Source organism: Carcharhinus amblyrhynchos, chromosome 8 (assembly GCF_965287045.1).
Source record: "Carcharhinus amblyrhynchos chromosome 8, sCarAmb.v2.hapA, whole genome shotgun sequence".
NCBI classification, from domain to species: Eukaryota; Metazoa; Chordata; class Chondrichthyes; order Carcharhiniformes; family Carcharhinidae; genus Carcharhinus; species Carcharhinus amblyrhynchos.
Genome location: NC_137331.1, coordinates 108,310,257 through 108,326,746, shown reverse-complemented (window position 1 = coordinate 108,326,746; position 16,490 = coordinate 108,310,257). Strand labels below are relative to the sequence as shown.

Genomic DNA, 16,490 nt, shown 5'->3' with positions numbered 1-16,490 from the left:
TGGAAGATTCTCCTCCGAACCCTTCAACTGTTTGAAACCAGTCCAGGAGACAGATTACATTGTCCATTAACTGCAGAATCATCTTTTATGATATATGATCACTGTCCCAGCCAAGAACTGGACCTGAACCTTTTGAGAGGACATGCAGAGACTCCTCATTAACCAGCAAAGTACTATGAAACCTCACTCCGGCAAGAAAAACTGCCTGCCGTCAAAACTATTCCTATTCTTGTGTAGTTTAAAAGAAATGATCTCTTGTTCTTCCCAGCTTGTCAAAGTGAAATTATCACTAAAATAAGATACTATGGCTGCTGGAGATCTGAAATAAATGCAGAAAGTGCTGGTAAAACAATAAAGTGCTGGAGTTCCGAAGAAGAGTCATTTTGGACTCAAAACATTATGAAGCGTTTTGGGAAGACAGTGTGTAATGGTGATGTCACATATAATTCAGAGGCCCAGGCTTCTGCTCTGGCCACGTCGCTTCAAGTGCCACCATGACGGATGGTGGCAAATAATTTTAATTAATAAAGCCGCAATACAAATCCTCCATCCATTGATGTAAAAACACAACTTGTTCACTAATGCCCTTCAGGGAAGGAAATCTGCCACCTTTACCTGGTCTGGCCTACAAGTGACTCCAGACCCACAGCAATGTGGTTGGCTCTTAACTGCACTCTGAAATGTAAGCCATTCAGTTCATGGGCAACTAGGGATGGGCAACAAATGCTGGCCTTGCCAGTGATGTCCACATCCCGTGAAAGAATAAAGAGAAAAAAACCTGTTTTTCTTCCCACAGATGCTTGAGTTTTTCTAGCACTTTCTACTTTTATTTTATTCTGAAACAATCCATTGATAGGTTCAGACTTTGAGCCTTTTATTATTTTATATGGCCATTACTCTGAGCCAGAAACAGGGAGGTGCTGGGAAAATGGAGGTCTGAATGTACTAATCACGTCATCCCATCTATCCAAGGATAACATCCCATGGCCATTTTATACCTACATGACTTTGTAACATTTTATGCACAAGTTTGAAGTTAATAAATTAGAGAATGTTTCGCAAAATATATTCAACATTTTCCAGGCAAGTCATACATACACACATTCACTGAGGTGAAATTGTAAGAATGGAAAGGTAGAGCAGACAGCCCTATAAACACTGAAAACCACATTTATGTTATTGCGAGAAGAACAAAGATTTTCCACTGTACTTGGTTGAGGGCCAAGGGTTCCTCTCCCATATTATAAACTAATGAACCAAACATTAAGACTTTGTTTCTCTTTCCTTCGTCTGCCAGCACCATATTGTTTTACAACTAATGGAACATTACCCAAACAAAGAAAGCCAGACCTGCCATTCTTTTCTTATGAAGGATACCTTGAGTAAATTTCACCTTAACTCTACAAAATAATGTATGATGAACATCAAGGCACAAAGTGTAACACAAAGCAAAGTCACAACGAAATATTCAGACATGAAAGGCCTCTCATATTTATAGTTGAGTTGCAAGATGTTGCATGATCTGTTCATTGTTCATTGTCCAGTGCAGGGCCATTCATCACCACTGCTGAAACTACCGTCTTTGCCGTGGACACCTTGGAGCTCTTCTGTGCGCTGATGACCTCTCCGCTGTTCTGTTCAGGCTCTGCCTTGCCGAAGATGTTCCTCATAGTGGACTGGAAGTTGTTGGTGACAAAGCAATAGACAATAGGGTCCAAGCAGCTGTTGAGGCTACTCAGGGTCACTGTGACATGGTACACAATGAGGCTGATGTGATGGGGCAGCTTAGGGTTCGCGTAGACCACAACCTGACGGACATGAAAGGGCGTGAAACAGATCATGAAGATGACCAGTACAGTGACCAGAAGCTGGACAGCTCTCATGCGCCTCTCCCTACTCTGCTGCATGAGGTTTGGCTTGGCCAGGGCACACATGATCCTAATTGTGAAGACCGTGATGATCACTAAAGGCAGAAAGTATTCAAACACCGTCAGAGCAAAGAGCTTGGACAGGCAACAAGAGGCGTATTTGATTGCAGTGGTGAGGATGGAGTAGGTGACAATAATGGCAAAGAGCCAGATGAAAACGCAAATCCCTTTGGCGTAATGGGGGTTCCTCCACTTGCGTGAGGCTTCTGCTTGGACTATAGCCAGGTACCTGTCCACACAGATACAGGTTAGGAACAGAATGCTGCAGTACATGTTCACAAAATAGCTGAAAATGTGCACAAAGGAACAGGTCAGGCATTCACCACCGCTGTAATACATTACTATCCTGGTTGGCAACGAGAAGCCCACCATCAAATCGGTGATTACTAGGTTTATGGTGTAGATGACAGACGTTGTTTTAATCTTGGTACGAAAACAGAATACATACAATGCAACACCGTTGAGTACAATGCCAACTATGAATATGATAACATTAATGATCATTAAGGCAAGCCACAGACTGTAGTAATCGTTGTAAAGCGCTTCATCGAGATGCGCTAGCTTGTGTAGGTAGGGTTCCTTGTGGTTGTGAGTTGCATTGCCGGGGCTGGTCGTGGTCACATTTGCAGGATTTGGTTCCACTGTTGCATTCTGCATGGCTGCTCTTTTGGATGATCTGCAACAAGACAAGAAGCATTTTAGTTCGTAAGGAAAAGACCATTGGGAGCAGGAAGACATTGCCAACCACCAGTAACCAGCACTAAGTAAGAGTCATTTTGACCATTGCCACCCAAGCAGATCACTCATTGACTGTAGAATCAGCTTAGTTTTTTATTCTAGTGAGTGAACGAGGTTGGTTCTCCAACTGGGAGATGAGCCACTCCGGTCATATTACTATCTGGGTGATTAAGTTCACAATTTTTCCCAATGTCTCCTCATTTCCATTTGTCCTTGTTAACAGTATCAAACTTTTTCACAAACTTAATAACATTTCAATCTAAGAAGGGTAAATAAAAACCTACAGAACCCTTTGAGTTAAAGTTTATTTATTAGTCTCACAAGTAGTCTTACATTAACACTGCAATTAAATTACTGTGAAAATTCCCTTGTCACCACACTCTGGCACCTGTTTGGGTGCACAGAGGGAGAATTCAGCATGACCAACGCACTTAACCAGCCTTTTGTTTGGGCTGTGGGAAGAAACTGGAGCACCCAGAGGAAACCCATGCAGACATGGGGAGAATGTGCAGCTTTTGCACAGACAGTCACCCAAGCTGGGAATTGAACCCAGGTCCTTGGCACTGTGAGGCAGTAGTGCTAACTATTGTGCTACGATGCTTTGATGGTGTGGAGTTCCATTTTCACACCCTCACTGGACCCTCTTGACTGAGTGTTTGCCACCTCGTATCAAATGACATGTTTGGTGTCAGGCTCATTGGGAGTTGCATTGAAACTGGTCAAATTTATTTTATATAGTGCAGCACCAGCCAGAGAATGTTTTAATTCCATAAATCAGTGCCAGATTCAAATCCTAGTCACCTTCATTTCCACAACTCTGTTTTTACTATTAAATCTGAAAAGCTCAATTTCTCATAAACTTTCTCATACCCTTGTAACTGTCTAAACACTTTTTAAAAGACAAAATTGCACCCGCTTCTACTACTACCTCTGGCAGTTTGTACTAGACACTCACCACCCTCTGTGTGAAAAAATTGCCCTTCTGGACCCTTTCGTATCTCTTCCCTCTCACCTTAAACTTTCGCCCACTAGTTTTAGATTCGCCTGCCTTAGGGAAAGAATGTTAACTATCGAGTTGATCTATGCCCCTCATTATTTTATAGGCCTGTTCTGTTAAAGGTTGCTCAGGAACGTTTCTGTTTTATGACCCACTTTTCCAGTCTCCTCAGTCTAAAGTCACGGTGCTTTCATTTCCCGTTGATTGATGCTTGTGACAATTGAAAGAAAGTTTGATCTCTAGAAGTTCATCCACGTGAATGATGTGAGAAAACTGGAGAAAGGTAAGAGAAATGTAAGAAATGTAAGCAACCTTAAAGGAAGCAGTTGCAAAGGTAGTAGACGCATCCATTATGGTCTTCATCTTGTGGGAGGAAGGGCTGGAGCTCCCAGCTCTAAGAGGGGAGGACATCTGAATCTGAAACTGTCCAAGATGGAGAATTGTAATGTTTACAACTTATCTCCAAACCCACCAGCCTAAAAATAGAGGCTTGGTAGGAAAAGGCCCTTAAGTGGCCATTACGATTATAAGATATAGGAGCAGAATTGGCCATTCAGCCCATTGAGTCTACTCCGCTATTCAATCATGGCTGATATGATTCTCATTCTCATTCTCCTGCCTTTTCCCCATAACCCTTGATCTCCTTATTGATCAAGAACCTTTCCATCTCTGGCTTAAAGACACTCAATGACCTGGCCCCCATACCCTCCATGACAATGAGTTCCACAGATTCACTACCCTCCACCTGAAAAAATTCCTCCTCATCTCAGTTTTAAAGGAGCGTCCCTTCACTCTGAGGTTATGCCCTAAGGGGCCACTTAAGGGACTTAATAGGGGCACAGGCAGGATATCTGCCTGAGGCCTTGCCCACCCTACTACGAAATTTCATCTGGTTTGGGGTGGGTGGGTGGGGGGGGGGGGCAGGGGTGGGAGGGGATCCCATGTACACAACTTTACAAACCCCTACCTCAAAACTCGACGGGGGGGTGGGGAGAGGAAAATTCTGGCCATGGTGTAGGAAGCAACATATTAGCTAGGATAAAGGATTGGTTAGCTAACAGGAAGCAGAGCGTAGTGATAAATGATTTGGGTGGACAAACTAACCAGTGGAGTGCCAATGCTGGGGTCTCAACTATTTACCATCTATATCAATGATTTAGATGAAGAGATCGAATATGAAATTTGCCAATGACAACAGGTGGGTAGGGATGCAAGTTGTCAAGCAGAGGTAGAGAGTGCTTTTTTGTATTCATTTACAGGACTTGAACGTCATTAGCCCTTGTGAAGGTGGTGGTGAGCTGCCTATTTGGACTGCTGTAGACCCAGTGGTGTACGGAGGGAGTCCTAGGATTTTGACTCATCAACAGTGAAGGAACGGTGATATTTTTTCCAAGTCAGGATGGCGAGTGACTTGGAGGGGAACCTCCAGGTGATAGTGTTTTCCCATGTGTCTGCTGCCTTTACAAAGGGATTTGGACAGGTTAAGAGAGTGGGTGAAGAATTATGTATAATGTGGGAAAATGTGAACACGTCCACTTTCGAAAAAAAGAAATAGAAAAGCAATTAACTATTTTAATGAAGAGAGATTGCCGAACTCGATGGTACAGAGGGACTGTGTGTCCTGGTACATAAATCACAAACAGTTAAAATGCAGCTACAGCAAATGATCTGGAAGGCAAACTGTATGCTGATGTTATCTGCAAGGGGAATGGGACATAAATGTAGCGAAGTCTAAGGTTCCTCATGGCAGGCTGATACAGAAGGTGAAGTCATATGGGATCTGAGGTGAGCTGGTAAGATGGATACAAAACTGGCTTGGTCCCACAAGGATCAGTGCTGGAGCTTCTGTTATTTGTAACATATATAAAAGATTTGGAGGAAAATGTAGGTAGTTTGATTAGTAAATTTGCAGATTTACAAACACTGGGGGAGTAGTGGATAATGAGGAGGATTGTCAGAGGATACAGCAGGATATAAATTGGTTGGAGACCTTGGGCCGAAAGATGGCAGATGGAATTTAACCCAGACAAATGTGAGGTGATGTGATTTAGAAGGTCTACTGCAAAAGGAAAGTATACAGTAAATGGTAGAGCCTTTAGAAATATTAGCATACAGAGGGATTTAGTGTAGTTCCACAGTGGCAACTCAGGTGGACAAGGTAGTCAAGAAAGCATATGGAATGCTGGCCTTCATCAGTCGCGACACCCAGGATAGGAATTGGAAAATCATGTTGCAGCCGAATAAGACTTTGGTTAGGCTGCATTCGGAGTATTGGGTACAATTCTGGTTGCCATGAAGGATGTTGATGCACTGGAAAGGGTGCAGAAAAGATTTACCAGGATATTGTTTGGAGGATCATGAAGAAAGGTTGAACAAATTTGGATTGTTTTCATTGGAACATTGGAGGGTGAGGAATGGACCTGATCGAGGTTTACAAGATGATGACAGGCTTGGATAGGGTGGATAGTCAGAGCCGTTTTCCCAGGATTGAAGAATCAACTATTCGGGGGCATAGGTTGAGAGTGAGGGGGGAAAGTTTTAAAGAAATGTAAGGAGTAGGTTTTTCACGCAGTGGATGGTGACTGCCTAGAACACACTGCCGGAGGAGGTGGTGGGAACAGATTCTCTGTAACGTTCAAGAGGCACCTGGATAGATACATGAATCGGCAGGGAATAGAGGGATATGGATCACATAGAGGCAAGAAAATATTAGATACAGAAGCATCTGTATTGGTACAGATGTTCCTATGCTGTACTGTTCTTTGTTTTTTGTTCTCAGTAAAGTGGGACTTTTCTCCAGTTAAAATAAAAATACAAAGGTCTTCCACTCCTCACCTTTCACTCCTTCTCACCTCCTAAATACTCCTCCCATAGTACCTATGACTGTTCATGCCCCTGTTCCCTGTTGGGAGGAGAATCCCCTGGGGCTGTTCCCCTCCAAAATAGGTTTTCGGTCCTGGAGGCTACAGTTGAGGAAGCATCAACTGGGGATAGCCAGAGGGAGCAGGACTCTGGGGGTGAGCCTATTGTAAAAGCTCAGGTGTCTAGGGGATGCAAGAGATTGGGCCTCGTGATTGGGGACTCTACAGTTAAAGGGACGGATAGGAGAGTTGGTAGTAAGGGTAGGGATTCAGGGCTGGTGTGTTGCCTACCAGGGGCTGGGGTCCGGGATGTGTCAGAGAGGATATTCAAGACTCTTAGGGGAGAGGGTGATCAACCCCAAGTTATAATTCATGTGGGGACACATGACATAGGGAGGCTAAGGGAAGGGGATATTAAGCAGAGTTTCATGGAGTTGGGATGGAAACTAAAGGCCAAGTCAAACAGAGTGGTTATCTCTGGACTCTTGCCTGTGCCACGGGATAGTTTAGAGAGGAATAGGGAGAGGGAAAGTTTGAACTTGTGGCTGAGGGGATGGTGCAGGAGGGAGGGGTTTAATTACTTGAGCAATTGGGGCTCATTCTGGGGAAGATGGGATCTCTATAAGAGTGATGGTATACATCTGAACCAGAGGGGAACACATATCCTGGGGGGTAAATTTGTGAAGGCTATGCGGAGTGGTTTAAACTGATTCAGAGGGGGGGTGGGATCCTGGGTAGAGGGGGTGAAAGTGAGGGGGGCATAGAAGAGGATGGCATTGCACGGCATTGTGAGGGTGGGGCGGAGCGAGGTTTGAAATGTATATACTTTAACGCGAGGAGTATTCGCAATAAGGTGGATGAACTTGCAGCGTGGACCAGTACCTGGGACTTTGATGTTGTGGCCATTTCAGAGACGTGGATAGAGCAGGGTCAGGAATGGATGTTGCAGGTGCCAGGGTACAAGTGCTTTAGTCGGAGTAGAGAAGGAGGTAGAAGGGGGGGTGGAGTAGCATTATTGGTCAAGGACTATATCATAGTGTCAGAGAGGAAGTTTAATGAGGATTTGTCTGTTGAGGTAGTATGGGCAGAAATTAGAAATAGGAGAGGAGAGGTCACCCTGTTGGGAGTCTTTTATAGACCTCCAAAAAGTTCTAGAGAGGTTGAGGAAAGGATTGCAGAGACGATCCTGGTTAGGAGTGAAAGTAATAGGGTAATTGTTATGGGGGATTTTAACTTTACTAACATTGATTGGAATAGCTATAGCTCTAGCTCGTTAGAGGGGTCAGTTTTTGTTCAAAGTGTGCAGGAAGGTTTTTTAACTCAATATGTAGATAGGCCAACTAGAGGTGAGGCTATATTGGACTTGGTGCTGGGAAATGAGCCAGACCAGGTGCTAGACTTGGAAGTTGGTGTGCTTTTTGGTGATAGTGACCACAATTCGGTTACGTTCACCTTAGTGATGGAAAGGGATAGGCATGAACCTCGGGTCAGTAGTTTTAGCTGGGGGAAGGGTAACTATGAGGCCATTAGGAGAGAATTAGGAAGCATTGGTTGGACTAGGAGATTACAGGGACTAGGAACGTCTGAAATGTGGAGTTTGTTCAAGGAGCAGCTACTGTGGGTCTGTGATAGGTATGTCCCTGTCAGGCAAGGAGGAATTGGTAGGGCTAGGGAACCGTGGTGCACGAAAAAAGTTGATTTGTTGGTTAGGAAGAAGAAAGAGGCTTATGTTCGGATGAGGCTTGAGGGCTCGGGTAGTGCAGTAGAAAGCTTTAGATTGGCTAGGAGGGAGTTGAAGAGGGAGTTAAGAAGGGCTAGAAGAGGGCATGAGATGACTTTGGCTGATAGGATTAAGGAGAATCCTAAGGCGTTCTATAGGTATGTCAAGAATAGAAGGTTGGTCAGGGCAAGATTAGGGCCAGTTACAGACAGTAGGGGGAAGTTATGTGTGGAACCGGAAGAGATTGGAGAGGCATTGAACCATTATTTCTCTTCGGTGTTCACACAGGACGATATGAATGTAGCTGAGGAGGTCACTGGGGTGAAGGGGTGTAAAATAGAAAGTATTGTAGTTGATACAGAGGATGTGTTGGATATTCTAGAAGGGTTGAAAATAGATAAGTCCCCTGGTCCTGACGGGATTTACCCTAGGATTCTATGGGAGGCAAGAGAGGTGATTGCAGAGCCACTGGCTCTGATCTTCAGGTCGTCGTTGGTCTCTGGTATAGTACCGGATGATTGGAGGACAGCGAATGTTGTCCCATTGTTTAAGAAGGGGAGCAGAGACTTCCCTGGGAATTATAGACCAGTGAGTCTTACTTCTGTAGTGGGCAAGGTTTTAGAAAGAATTATTAGGGATAGGATTTATAGTTATTTGGAGAGTAATGAATTGATTAGAGATAGTCAGCATGGTTTTGTAGCGGGAAGGTCGTGCCTTACTAACCTTATTGAGTTCTTTGAGAAGGTGACCAAAGAGGTGGATAGGGGTAAGGCAGTAGATGTGGTATATATGGATTTTAGTAAGGCGTTTGATAAGGTTCACCATGGTATGCTTCTGCAGAAAATGCAGATGTATGGGATTGGTGGTAATTTAGGTACTTGGATCAGGAATTGGTTAGCAGATAGGAGACAGAGGGTGGTGGTTGATGGTAATTATTCATCATGGAGTTCGGTTACGAGTGGTGTGCCTCAGGGATCTGTTTTGGGGCCACTGCTGTTCGTAATCTTTATTAATGATCTGGATGAGGGTATAGTTGGGTGGATTAGTAAGTTTGCTGATGACACCAAAGTCGGAGGTGTGGTAGATTGTGAGGAAGGGTGTCGAAGTTTGCAGGGTGACTTGGACAGGTTGCAGAGCTGGGCCGCGAGGTGGCGGATGGAGTTTAATGCGGAGAAGTGTGAGGTAATCCATTTCGGTAGGAATAACAGATGTGTTGAGTATAGGGCTAACGGGAGGACTTTGAATAGAGTGGAGGAGCAGAGGGATCTAGGTGTATGTGTACATAGATCCCTGAAAGTTGGGAATCAAGTAGATAAGGTTGTTAAGAAGGCATACGGTGTCTTGGCGTTTATTGGTAGGGGGATTGAATTTAGGAGTCGCAGCGTCATGTTGCAACTGTACACAACTCTGGTGCGGCCGCACTTGGAGTACTGTGTGCAGTTCTGGTCCCCACATTACAGGAAGGATGTGGAGGCTTTGGAGAGGGTGCAGAGGAGGTTTACCAGGATGTTGCCTGGTATGCAGGGGAGGTCCTATGAGGAGAGACTGAGGGATTTGGGGTTGTTTTCACTGGAAAGAAGGCGGCTAAGAGGGGATCTTATAGAAACATATAAGATGATTAGAGGTTTAGATAGGGTGGATGGTGATAGCCTGTTTCCTCGGATGGAGAAATCTAGCACGAGGGGGCATGGCTTTAAATTAAGGGGGGGTAGTTATAGGACGGATGTCAGGGGCAGGTTCTTTACCCAGAGGGTGGTGAGGGACTGGAATGCCCTGCCTGCTGCAGTTGTAAATGCGCCTAGTTTGGGGGCGTTTAAGAGATTGGTGGATAGGTTTATGGACGAAAAAGGAGTGGTTTAGATTAGTGGGTCAATGTTTTTTTTTTAAAAATAAGACTGGTCGGCGCAACATTGTGGGCCGAAGGGCCTGTTCCGCGCTGTAATGTTCTATGTTCTATGTTCTATGTTCCAAATTGTGGCACCTATATGCCCATTGACTCACTTTTCACTGTCTATAACTAATGTGCTGCACATTGACTCCATGTATTGTAAAAAAATGACAAAAGTAATTAATTCATAACTTTTTATTATGTTAAGAAATGTCACTTCAATGAAAAGCAATAGAAATATAAATCATTTAGACCCCTTAATAGAAAAAGCACAAACTTTGAAACTACACAATGTTATATAATAAACACTGGGAAATTGACATCAGAGTTCAGAGAATCTGAGTTGTCAATCAAACAATGTTTGATTTCAATCAGTGGACTTGGCTGAGAGCTAGCCATCCATTATTCTTGTTGAAACAGCAGTGCCCCAGAGAAAGCATTTCTGAATTGACAGCTCATGCTCTCTGGTCCCTGCTGTCAGTTTCACGATGCTTATTTACACAATATCAAATGGTATCAAGTATTTATGAAAACTTTAATAGGGTCTGGATGATTGACACTTCATTTGCCATCTAAATGAAATGACAATTTTTTCAAGATAGTAGAAAGTTATGAATGAATTACTCTTTTTAAAAGAGAGCTTTTATCAGGAATCAATCTGCACCCTTTAAAAGCACCCCGGAAAATCAGACAGCTGGGAATGGAGTCTGGAGTGCAGAAATTGGTAACGTCCTACCACTTTAAAAGTTCTCCTGTGAAAATTGGGGCAGTGGTGTGAGGTGCAAATTTCAGGTTGATTTATGGCATTGAACTGTTTGTCTTGTACAAACAACAGGTCAGCCTCAATCACCCTGTTATAGTTAAGATTTGTACATAAATTACATATCATTTTTACCCTTACTTTTCTTTTCTGTCTCTTTTGTCTCTTTCTTAATTCTACCTTTCTTTTCTTCACTCTATTTTTCCGTTTGCACTTGATTTGACACTAATGCACTTTCCTCCCCTGTCCTGCCTCTTTCACAATCCTTAAATCTTATTAGTCAAGGAGACGGACTGCTTGTCCCATCACTTCACTAAGGCATTGCTCCTCCAACTGGGGCTCACAGAGATTTTCCATGGATATATGGTGGCAGTGTGGGAATGGGCTTTATGCGTGGGTAATGTAGTTGACTGCCCAGGTGCCATGATGAGGGATGGTAGCCACGGGCATGGGTGGTGGCCAGAGGTAAGCTTGATGAGAAATTGGACTCAAGAGCAGTGTGCAGCTGCTACATGTGCCAGCTGCCCCACCTAGCAGGCGGGCATGAAGGGAAAGACTCTGAGAGTGAGACAATGATGGGTGGCACTGTATCACAGTGGCAAGCATTGCTTCTTCACAGCGCCAGAGACCTGGATTTGATTCCTGGCTTGGGTCGCTGTTTGTGTAGAGTTTGCATATTCTCCCAGTGTCTGTGTGGGTTTCCTCCGGGTGCTCCAGTTTCCTCCCACATTCTGAAAGATGTGCTGGTTAGGTGAATTGACTCGAACAGGTGCCAGACTGTGGCGACTCGGGGAATTTCACAGTAGCTTCATTGCAGTGTTAATGTAAACCTTACTTATGACTAAATAAATAAACTTTAACTTTTACAATGATTGTCTGGTAGATCTCACAGTTCCCAAGATGATGTTAACATAAGCCAAGTGAATTCAGCCTTGCTCAATGAGTGGAGGATTTAAAAAAAATTTAAATAATACAGAATTGAACTCAAAGAATGGGTGCCAAGTTGCAGGTTTGCTCAGAGCATCATCTTTCCTAAGGCTGGCTGTGTTAATGAGTATAATTGTGAAAGTAAATTTCTGTTTACAGTGCCTGAAAACCATGTATAGAACATAGAACCCTACAGTGCAGAAAGAGGCCCTTCGGCCCATCGAGTCTGCACCAAACACAATCCCACCCAGGCCCTACCCCTATATCATACCCACTAATCCCTCTAACCTATGCATCCCTGGACACTAAAGGACAATTTCGTAGCATGGCCAATCAACCTAAACCGCACATCTTTGGACTGTGGGAGGAAACCCATGCAGACACGAGGAGAACATGCAAACTCCACACAGACAGTGACCCAAGCCGAGAATCAAACCCAGGACCCTGAAGCTGTGAAGCAGCAGTGCTAACCACTGTGCTACCGTACTGCCCATGTAGTAGTGAACTACAAAAGCTCACAGCACCATTTGGAACACATACAAATATACACATACGTATGGGCTGGAATTTCTTATAGATTCCTTATAAATAGTGAGTGAGATTCTCCGGCCCCCCACTCACATGTTTCCCGCTGGTGGGAGGTGGCACCTTGTTTGCTAGCAGTGGGATTCTCTGGTCCCTCCACTGTCAATGGGAATTCCCACTGAGTTCACCTCACACCGGCAGGAAACTCACGGTTGGGGGTACACTATTGGTGGACCCTAAGAACCACAGAATGCGTACAGTGCAGAAGGAGGCCACTTGGTCAATTGAATCTGCACCAATCACATATTTACTCTGCCAATCCCCCGACACTAGGGCCAATTTAGCTGGAATTTGCCCATTCTGGAATTCTCTGGTCATTCATACTGATGGGCGGCACGGTGGCATAGTGGTTAGCACTACTGCCTCATAGCGCCAGAGACCCGGGTCATTGTCTGGAATTTGCCCATTCTCTCTGCGTCTGCGTGGGTTTCCTCCAAATGCTCCAGTTTCCCTCCACAGTCCAAAGATGTGCGGGTTAGGATGCTAAATTGACCCTAGTGTCAGGGGATTGGCACTGTAAATATGTGGGCTTGTGGGAATAGGGCCTGGGTGGGATTGTGGTTGGTGCAGACTCGATGGGCTGAGTGGCCTCCTTCTACACTATACGGATTCTATGATTCTCTGGGTCCACCAACAGTGCACCACCTCCTGCAAGCAGGAACATGTGGCTAGGAGGCTGGAGAATTGCACTCACTATTTACAAGGAATACTTTCATAATATGTATACTATATACAGTATTATAATTTAGATGGTGGAGTCCATGATTACTAATCTACCTAAAAGGGGGCGATGAACCAAAAAAACATGGAGAACTATTGTACTAAAGTTGCAGAATTCCTGTGATGATCCTCACACCATTATCAGAACCTAGAAAGTTAAACAACAAATTATATTTGTGCTGAAAGGCACAAATACAAGTTGAGCTAATGGCACATGCCATGAGATATACCACTCCTGCAAGATTTGGCACACTGTATTCATATCCCTTGTATTACATATGTATAATAGATCTGTAGTTAGCCATTCGCTATGTGGGTTGATACTCACAGGGGATACAGGCTGGAAAATCACAGGCCAGCAATGCGTGACAATCTACCCTTGAATTTTGGCACATGGAACAACAAGGGTTACAGGCAACAATGGTTTCTCCAGGGGAGGCGATGGCCTAGTGTATTATCGTAGGATACTAATCTAGAAAATCAACTAACTGGGGACTCCGATTCAAATCCTGCCATGAACAGATGGTGGAATTTGTATTTAGTTAAAAAAATCTGGAATTAAGAATCTGTTGATAGCCATGGAACCATTGTTGATGGTTGCAAAATCCCATCTGGTTCATTAATGTCCTTTAGAGAAGGGAATCTGTTGACCTTATCTGATCTGGCCTACATGTTTGTTTTTATTTTGTTAGTGTCACAAGTAGGCTTACATTAACACTGTAATGAAATTACTGTGAAAATCCCCAGTCGCCACTCTCTGCATCAGTTCAAGTACACTGAGGGAGAACTTAGCATGCACCTAACCTGCACATCTTACAGACTGTGGGAGGAAACCCACACAGACATGGAGAGCAAAACTCAAAACTAGCAAACTCCACACAGGCAGTGACCCAAGCCGGGAATCGAACCCGGGTCCCTGGCGCTGTGAGGCAATAGTGCTAATCACTGTACCACATTGATGCCTATGTGACTCCAGAGCCACAGCAATGTGACTCTCGACTGTCCTCAGGCAACTAGGGGCTGGCAATAAATGCTGGCGAGCCAGCAACGCCCATGTCACACGAATGAATTAAAAAGAACACTCTCTTCGGACTGCTCTATAACCATGATTACTTGACTGCAGAATTGGCCCTTATCTGTGCTACTGGCTACATTGTTCATAGCAAGGAGCAGCAAACAGTTCATACTTTTTAATCACACTGGGCTGAGGCCAGTTTTGTTTTGAACGAGGTGCCATGTACACATGTACTTTTATGTTTGGGCATTTTTGTCCATTGGTCAAATTTTGAGCACTATTCTGAAGGTTTCTTTTATTTTGTTGGATTAAAGAACTTTGGATGTTTAAGTGTTCATCTGCAAGTTCACATACCAGATTTCCCTAAAAAGGAGATTTGAATTTATCTGATTAATTTATAGTACTGTGGTAAACTTTCGCAACACAACTTCCTTGGTCTGTCAGAATCTATTGCTGTTGTTTAGAGAATGACTGTCTGCAATGATGTTTCCCAGAATAGTGGCACCATTTGGCAGGTAATCATTTCTCAAAACATGGTGAAAATGAAGAGCCAAAGTCTTGTACATCAATTGCCCTGTGACCAAATAAGTAAAAGTATCATTCTTTCTGGTGCCTAGTCCTATACACCAGACTCGGAGAAACCAGTTTGTACTAAGATAGCAGCCAAGGTAGAAGTTGATGGCTATAACTGAGTCTCCGCTGTAAGGGTAAACCATGAAAAAAATCCCTCTCAGTGTCATCGATAAAGAACTGTCACTGTGCAATGTGCGATGGCTGGTGATTGTGCATCAAAATTCAAGAACAAATCTGCACTTTCCAGAGGAAGTGGAGTAGAAATTCATTGGCATTTGGTTTCAGGACAGAATGCATGAACCAGCACCACAGAGAGCATCCTTTCCGGATGCATCGCAGCTTGGTATGGCTCTTGCTCTGTCCAACACCGTGAGAAACTACAAAGGATCGTGAACAAATCCCAGTCCATCATGCAAGCCAGCCTTATATCCATTGACTCCATCTACACTTCCCACTGCCTCAGAAAAGCAGCCAGCAAAATCAAGGACCCAACATACCTTGGACATTCTCTCTTCCACCTCCTTCTGTTGGGGAAGAGATACAAAAGTGCGAGGTCACGTACCAACCAACTCAAAAGCAGCTTCTTCCCTGCTGCCATCAAACTTTTGAATGGACCTACTTCGCATTAAGTTGATCTTTCCCTATACCCTAGCTATGGCTGTAGCACTACATTCTGCACTCTCTCCTCTATGAATGGTATACTTTGTCTGTACAGCACACTAGAATTACTACTTTTCACTATATACTAATACATGTGACAATAATAAATCAAATCAAATCCAAGTTGAATCTCATTTAGATAGCCTTGAAAAGCTGCATGCTGAGGCAGAACTAGATGAATTTTGGGCCTCCTGCTTTGTAGGCAACAGTATCTAAGGCAAACCTCAGGGGCAGAAATGGCAATGGTGACTGCTGTGGAGTAAGGAGGAGCACTTCTGTTTCTCCATGTTTCACAGGAAGGGATCTTGATGTAGTTGCTGCTTAAGCTGCAGCAATCTCTGAAGAATCTCAAAGTGGGTAGGCCTCCAACTTTACACAGCTGATGGAAAACAGCTGTAAGTTCCCTCACTTATATCTGGACACTTGTTTTTAAGCAGAGTATGAAGTTGCACTCTGTGAATCAACGATCAAGGTTGTTTTAATATCAGATCTCACAGTAGTCTTTTATTTCTAACATCAAACAGACTACAGCAGAACACATTGCAATAAACATTCTACCAAATAGAAAACAAGTGCCAAAGGAATAAACTATATATTAAAAAAGGGAAAATTTAATGATCCTGACAGTTATCAATTTTTTTGCAAATGATTTAAATCTCTTTGAAGATCCCTTTGATGTGCATCAGTTGATTACACCCTTTCCTCAGAGACATAGGCCAGGATTTTACCACAGAAGGGTCGCAGAATGGAGATTGTAAAATCTATCTATTAGGTTCCAGGTTTGAATCCCATACTGGAGTCTGTGCAGTACTGAGAGAGTGCTGCACAGTTGGAGGTGCCGTCATTTGGATGACACACTAACCCCAGGAACCATCTGCTTGCTCATATGGATATGGAAGCGACAGTTTATTTCTGGTGTCCTGACCATTAGTTTATCATTCAATCAACAATCATAAAAAAGTGGTTTAACTTGCCACTGCTTGGGGCAGCTAACTGAGTCCAAAATAGCTGCTGTGTTTCCTGCATTACAACAGAGACTTTACTTAGAATTATAGAATCGCTACAGAGCAGAAGGAGGCCATTTGGCCCATGAAGTCTGTACCAAATACAATCCCACC

The 16,490-nt window shown here is 43.8% G+C and overlaps 1 protein-coding gene across 1 annotated transcript in view; it reads right to left on the bottom strand.

Moving 5' to 3' along the window:
• Positions 1–1,506: 1,506 nt before the first annotated feature.
• LOC145347082 (G-protein coupled receptor 20-like) overlaps positions 1,507–16,490 on the bottom strand; it is a 50,447-nt gene continuing 35,463 nt past the window's right edge. The window contains exon 2 of the mRNA XM_080194992.1: positions 1,507–2,604. Coding sequence (XP_080051118.1) covers positions 1,527–2,585 — 1,059 coding nt within the window. The 5' untranslated portion in view covers positions 2,586–2,604 and the 3' untranslated portion in view covers positions 1,507–1,526. The remainder of the gene's footprint in view (positions 2,605–16,490) is intronic.